General features: G+C 42.8%; 1 protein-coding gene and 1 long non-coding RNA gene across 4 annotated transcripts in view; both read left to right on the plus strand.

Moving 5' to 3' along the window:
• LOC118381379 (transcription factor SOX-5-like) overlaps positions 1-7500 on the plus strand; it is a 138132-nt gene that overhangs the window by 11679 nt on the left and 118953 nt on the right. Inside the window, 2 exon segments of the mRNA XM_052492010.1 lie at positions 3790-3962; positions 3965-3990. Of these exon segments, the coding sequence (XP_052347970.1) occupies positions 3790-3962; positions 3965-3990 (199 nt within the window).
• Positions 5148-7500, plus strand: part of LOC127914605 (uncharacterized) — a 2514-nt gene continuing 161 nt past the window's right edge. Inside the window, exons 1-5 of one of the 3 annotated variants that reach the window (XR_008089009.1) lie at positions 5148-5307; positions 5360-5411; positions 5568-5879; positions 6087-6190; positions 6971-7022. This is a non-coding gene — a long non-coding RNA (uncharacterized LOC127914605). Of the gene's footprint in view, positions 5308-5359; positions 5412-5567; positions 5880-6086; positions 6191-6866; positions 6934-6970; positions 7023-7500 lie in introns of those variants that run through there. The other 2 variants (XR_008089008.1, XR_008089010.1) reach the window with 2 other exon arrangements.

A 7500-nucleotide genomic window follows, 5' to 3' on the forward strand; every position in this document is an offset into this window, starting at 1 on the left:
ACGAGGACAGACCTGCTGTGTGTGTGTGTGTGTGTGTGTGTGTGTGTGTGTGTGTGTGTGTGTGTGTGTGTGTGTGTGTGTGTGTGTGTGTGTGTGTGTGTGTGTGTGTGTGTGTGTGTGTGCGCGTCGCGTGGCCTATAGTTGATACAGCTGGGCCTTCCTCTCTCTCTGCCCAGAGTGTGAAACACTGGGGGAACTCAACACACGCTTTCTAACGTTTCACAGATGATAAAGATATATATTTAGAAATATCACAATTGTTTTCATTTCTACACTTTCTTGTGGTAAAGATATATATTTAGAAATATCACAATTGTTTTCATTTCTACAGTTTCTTGTGGTAAAGATATATATTTAGAAATATCACAATTGTTTTCATTTCTACAGTTTCTTGTGGTAAGGATATATATTTAGAAATATCACAATTGTTTTCATTTCTACAGTTTCTTGTGGTTTTGGAAAAACTTGTCTTACCTTCTCCTTTCATTTGATCATTTGTCAGCATCACTGCTGCTGCTGTGTTCAAAGCCTGTGTAGATAGATAAGAGATTTCTGGAATAGGCATGTGTAGATAGATAAGGGATTTCTGGAATAGGCATGTGTAGATAGATAAGAGATTTCTGGAATAGGCATGTGTAGATAGATAAGGGATTTCTGGAATAGGCATGTGTAGATAGATAAGGGATTTCTGGAATAGGCATGTGTAGATAGATAAGGGATTTCTGGAATAGGCATGTGTAGATAGATAAGGGATTTCTGGAATAGGCATGTGTAGATAGATAAGGGATTTCTGGAATAGGCATGTGTAGATAGATAAGGGATTTCTGGAATAGGCATGTGTAGATAGATAAGGGAATTCTGGAATAGGCATGTGTAGATAGATAAGGGATTTCTGGAATAGGCATGTGTAGATAGATAAGGGAATTCTGGAATAGGCATGTGTAGATAGATAAGGGATTTCTGGAATAGGCATGTGTAGATAGATAAGGGAATTCTGGAATAGGCATGTGTAGATAGATAAGGGATTTCTGGAATAGGCATGTGTAGATAGATAAGGGATTTCTGGAATAGGCATGTGTAGATAGATAAGGGAATTCTGGAATAGGCATGTGTAGATAGATAAGGGATTTCTGGAATAGGCATGTGTAGATAGATAAGGGATTTCTGGAATAGGCATGTGTAGATAGATAAGGGATTTCTGGAATAGGCATGTGTAGATAGATAAGGGAATTCTGGAATAGGCATGTGTAGATAGATAAGGGAATTCTGGAATAGGCATGTGTAGATAGATAAGGGAATTCTGGAATAGGCATGTGTAGATAGATAAGGGAATTCTGGAATAGGCATGTGTAGATAGATAAGGGAATTCTGGAATAGGCATGTGTAGATAGATAAGGGAATTCTGGAATAGGCATGTGTAGATAGATAAGGGAATTCTGGAATAGGCATGTGTAGATAGATAAGGGAATTCTGGAATAGGCATGTGTAGATAGATAAGGGAATTCTGGAATAGGCATGTGTAGATAGATAAGGGAATTCTGGAATAGGCATGTGTAGATAGATAAGGGATTTCTGGAATAGGCATGTGTAGATAGATAAGGGAATTCTGGAATAGGCATGTGTAGATAGATAAGGGAATTCTGGAATAGGCATGTGTAGATAGATAAGGGAATTCTAGAATAGGCATGTGTAGATAGATAAGGGAATTCTGGAATAGGCATGTGTAGATAGATAAGGTAATTCTGGAATAGGAATGTGCAGATAGATAAGGGAATTCTGGAATAGGCATGTGTAGATAGATAAGGGAATTCTGGAATAGGCATGTGTAGATAGATAAGGGAATTCTAGAATAGGCATGTGTAGATAGATAAGGGAATTCTGGAATAGGCATGTGTAGATAGATAAGGTAATTCTGGAATAGGAATGTGCAGATAGTAGAATATACAAGGCAGCATATAGGCCTATTGATATAGATAGAAGACTATACATGTAAGTGCAATGTAGCAATTTACGACTATACATGTGTACTATTGACATAACCATATACCCCCCTCCTCCTCCAGGTCAGTGTTATGGTCCTGGAGTGTTGTAGTTCTAGACCACAGTGGTACTGTTGGGGAGGCCTGAGTCTGAAACAGACACACAGGTTGTGTCCCAATACCCATAATTATGTACTAAATAGTAGGCGTTTTGGGTACGCGAAAATAGGTTTTATAGTATGTGACATCTCTGACATGTTGTCCGCTTTAAACGCCAGGAGGTCACACTCATTTCGGCTTTTCATCTAGTAGATTTTGCTGCACGCTACTGAGGAACGAGAATAGCTGATAATCATATATGGTGACACCCTGTCACAAAACACACGAATGGCGGGAATACATGCAATTTCATTGGATGAAGCATTCTCAGTCTGGATGAGCCCAGTATGTTTATGTATTACATTCGATGTTCCTAAACAGTACGTTGTAAATAGTATGTAGTATGATTAGTACACGGTATGCCTTTTTTAGTCCGTAGTAGGCAAGACAGATTTGACAGAGGCAGAGGTGACTGGATTACTGGACTATTAATTAATACAGTGTCGAATCGAAACAGAGAACTCACGGAATACTGGCAGCTGCCACTCACTTCCTTGAAGAAACACTCAATACATTTGGCATCTGTTTGAACCTCTAGGGACAGCGGTCCTGCTCAGAAGGTTTACGTATTCTCCTGTTTGTCTCCTCCTTCTTTCTCAAACGGAATGGTTGTTGGTGGCGGTGCAGGAAATGCAGTTTAGAATCTTGGGCTCCTAGCCTGTTGCTCCTCGCATGTCTGACTTTCAGCATATACATTAGTGTCTCCTCCCTCCCTCTCCTTCTCTCTCCTTCTCTCTCCTTCTCTCTCTCCCTCCCTCCTCTCACCCTGTGTCATCGTAGCAGTAACTTCAAGGCTGAACGAGAGCCTTTGAAAGCACTTAGGGAGACGCTGCCAGCCGCATTAAATTCTATTATTGGAACGTTTTCATTTTGTCCCTATTCACCGGGGGGCACATTTATGTTGGGGAGAGTTTATCTACTAGATGCCACTGTTCTTCCCCTCCTTCTGCATTCAATGGGAAACAAAGGCAAAGTAACAAATGCACAGCCTCTATGTTTGTTATTTTCACTGGTATCGTCAGGGCCGAGGTTTTCAAACACATCACTGTCAGCGTGCTGCTAGAGTGAAAGGGCCTGTGTCAGGCCTCGGCCATTTGTCATAAAATGTCAGCCCAACCCGGCTCCATTTGCAGTAATGGGTTACTGCGTACCGTGTGTGTGTGTGTGTGTGTGTGTGTGTGTGTGTGTGTGTGTGTGTGTGTGTGTGTGTGTGTGTGTGTGTGTGTGTGTGTGTGTGTGTGTGTGTGTGTGTGTGTGTGTGTGTGTGTGTGTGTGTGTGTGTGTGTGTGTGTGAACGTTGAAAGGACCTGATGGTAAACATGGATGTGATTGTGCTTTTCCTCTGGCTAGCGGATGTAGATTATTGACTCTATATTATTATAGTGTGTATTGTCTGCTGAGAGAGAGAGAGGGATTCAGAGACACAGAGACTAGGGATTTAGAGACACAGAGAGCGGGCCATTGGGGACCAATGAATAATAGGAAATGAATCATGATTAACTATTTTTATAAATATAACTATTGAAATGGATCAAAGACTAGTGTTTCTCCCACTGTCAACCACAGCTCATATTACATCCCTGAACGTTTCATACTCACTCTCCCTCTCTCTCTCGCCCTCTCTTCTTTCTCTCTCTCTGTTTTTTTCCAGGATGTCTTCCAAGCGACCAATCTCTCCATATGGGGGGACAGATGGAGAAGTAGTCATGGCAACCAGCAGACAGAGACTGGAAGAGGAAGAGAGAGATGATGGACAGGCTGTCATGCACCTCCCCCTGACTCCCTACTGCAGCAAGGTGTCCCCCCTCTCTCCCCGCCCCCTGGACAGCCCCCTACCCTGCACAGTGCCATGGTAAAACAACCTCTCGTTGTCTTCATATCATTTATTAACTGCTCTTATTGGCTACTTGGCTTTGTTTTGACTCTTCTTATTGGTCGTCTGGATTTTAAATCCTGCCACGCTGTTGAGGTGGAAGTTGGCACTTAAGGACAGATCTTCGGATCCGTTTGTCCTGATCTCGACCATAAGGGGGCTAAACGGAACATAGCCGTTGACAGGAAGTGACAGTCCCCAGCTATCATCGACTGAGACAGAGTCATTTAGCATTGTGTTAAATGACTGTTTATTAGACTGTAATTACAGAGAGTTGTAGTTATTGCGTCCGGTTTTGAAGTAACACATACTTCCAACAGAGGAAATAATACTGGGGGGAAACTGGACACACAAGATGCTCGAGAGTGCTCTTATGGTGTGAACCGCGTTTCCGTTTTGTTTTAGTGTGAAAGCCTGTGTCTGTACTGTAACGAGGCATGGAGACGTGGGACATGTGTGACTGTCAATGTGAGCCATGTCAGTGAGTCATGCTCTGCTGTGAAAAGGGTGACTGTGTGTGGTGACAGTAAATGCATATCATCATTTCGATGTATAGTTTGGTGTGTGTGATGTGTGTTTTATGTATACTGTGTCGATCTGTGTGTGTGTGTGTGTGTGTGTGTGTGTGTGTGTGTGTGTGTGTGTGTGTGTGTGTGTGTGTGTGTGTGTGTGTGTGTGTGTGTGTGTGTGTGTGTGTGTGTGTGTGTGTGTGTGTGTGTGTGTGTGTGTGTGTGTGTGTGTGTGTGTGTGTAGCCTCAGTAACCCTCATAGTTTCCCTCACGTTAGCCTCATGTCGAAGCACACCTGAAGAGCAGCTAGCTAGCAGCAGCACATGGTCTACAGACTCTTCCCCTGCTGATAAACCACCACACAGTAAATATTGTGAGATGACTCTGGCTGTAAAACAATGAAAGGGTGATTATGGACAATAATGGTAAGCTAATTCTGGAATTAACCTGCTGATTGCACATCAGACTGGACTTTGCTGCCTGTCAGACAACAGTCACTGACTGTAAACCAAAGTCCTCTCTTTTTCTTTCTCTCTCACCAGGAAGATATACTTTATCATGGCATGCTGTTGACTGTAGGTATTGGACCTGATGTTTGGGAGACTTTATCATGGCATGCTGTTGACAGTAGGTATTGGACCTGATGTTTGGGAGACTTTATCATGGCATGCTGTTGACAGTAGGTATTGGACCTGATGTTTGGGAGACTTTATCACAGCATGCTGTTGACAGTAGGTATTGGTCCTGATATTTGGGAGACTTTATCATGACATGCTGTTGACAGTAGGTATTGGTCCTGATATTTGGGAGACTTTATCACAGCATGCTGTTGACAGTAGGTATTGGTCCTGATGTTTGGGAGACTTTATCACAGCATGCTGTTGACAGTAGGTATTGGTCCTGATATTTGGGAGACTTTATCACAGCATGCTGTTGACAGTAGGTATTGGACCTGATGTTTGGGAGACTTTATCACAGCATGCTGTTGGCAGTAGGTATTGGTCCTGATATTTGGGAGACTTTATCACAGCATGCTGTTGGCAGTAGGTATTGGTCCTGATATTTGGGAGACTTTATCATGGCATGCTGTTGACAGTAGGTATTGGTCCTGATATTTGGGAGACTTTATCATGGCATGCTGTTGACAGTAGGTATTGGTCCTGATGTTTGGGAGACTTTATCACAGCATGCTGTTGACAGTAGGCATTGGTCCTGATATTTGGGAGACTTTATCACAGCATGCTGTTGACAGTAGGTATTGGTCCTGATATTTGGGAGACTTTATCATGGCATGCTGTTGACAGTAGGTATTGGTCCTGATATTTGGGAGACTTTATCACAGCATGCTGTTGACAGTAGGTATTGGTCCTGATATTTGGGAGACTTTATCACAGCATGCTGTTGACAGTAGGTATTGGTCCTGATATTTGGGAGACTTTATCACAGCATGCTGTTGACTGTAGGTATTGGTCCTGATGTTTGGGAGACTTTATCATGGCATGCTGTTGACAGTAGGTATTGGTCCTATATTTGGGAGACTTTATCACAGCATGCTGTTGACTGTAGGTATTGGTCCTGATGTTTGGGAGACTTTATCATGGCATGCTGTTGACAGTAGGTATTGGTCCTGATATTTGGGAGACTTTATCACAGCATGCTGTTGACAGTAGGTATTGGTCCTGATGTTTGGGAGACTTTATCACAGCATGCTGTTGACAGTAGGTATTGGACCTGATGTTTGGGAGACTTTATCACAGCATGCTGTTGACAGTAGGTATTGGTCCTGATGTTTGGGAGACTTTATCACAGCATGCTGTTGACAGTAGGTACTGGACCTGATGTTTGGGAGACTTTACCACAGCATGCTGTTGACAGTAGGTATTGGTCCTGATGTTTGGGAGACTTTATCACAGCATGCTGTTGACAGTAGCTATTGGTCCTGATATTTGGGAGACTTTATCATGGCATGCTGTTGACAGTAGGTATTGGTCCTGATATTTGGGAGACTTTATTACAGCATGCTGTTGACAGTAGGTATTGGACCTGACGTTTGGGAGACTTTATCACAGCATGCTGTTGACAGTAGGTATTGGTCCTGATGTTTGGGAGACTTTATCATGGCATGCTGTTGACAGTAGGTACTGGACCTGATGTTTGGGAGACTTTATCATGGCATGCTGTTGACAGTAGGTACTGGACCTGATGTTTGGGAGACTTTACCACAGCATGCTGTTGACAGTAGGTATTGGACCTGATGTTTGGGAGACTTTATCACAGCATGCTGTTGACAGTAGGTATTGGTCCTGATGTTTGGGAGACTTTATCACAGCATGCTGTTGACAGTAGGTATTGGTCCTGATATTTGGGAGACTTTATCACAGCATGCTGTTGACAGTAGGTATTGGTCCTGATGTTTGGGAGACTTTATCATGGCATGCTGTTGACAGTAGGTATTGGTCCTGATATTTGGGAGACTTTATCACAGCATGCTGTTGACAGTAGGTATTGGACCTGATGTTTGGGAGACTTTATCATGGCATGCTGTTGACAGTAGGTATTGGTCCTGATGTTTGGGAGACTTTATTACAGCATGCTGTTGACAGTAGGTATTGGACCTGATGTTTGGGAGACTTTATCACAGCATGCTGTTGGCAGTAGGTATATGTCCTGATGTTTGGGAGACTTTATTACAGCATGCTGTTGACAGTAGGTATTGGACCTGATGTTTGGGAGACTTTATTACAGCATGCTGTTGACAGTAGGTATTGGACCTGATGTTTGGGAGACTTTATCACAGCATGCTGTTGGCAGTAGGTATATGTCCTGATGTTTGGGAGACTTTATTACAGCATGCTGTTTACAGTAGGTATTGGACCTGATGTTTGGGAGACTTTATTACAGCATGCTGTTGACAGTAGGTATTGGACCTGATGTTTGGGAGACTTTATCACAGCATGCTGTTGGCAGTAGGTATATGTCC

This window comes from Oncorhynchus keta, chromosome 33, assembly GCF_023373465.1.
Source record: "Oncorhynchus keta strain PuntledgeMale-10-30-2019 chromosome 33, Oket_V2, whole genome shotgun sequence".
NCBI classification, from domain to species: domain Eukaryota; kingdom Metazoa; phylum Chordata; class Actinopteri; order Salmoniformes; family Salmonidae; genus Oncorhynchus; species Oncorhynchus keta.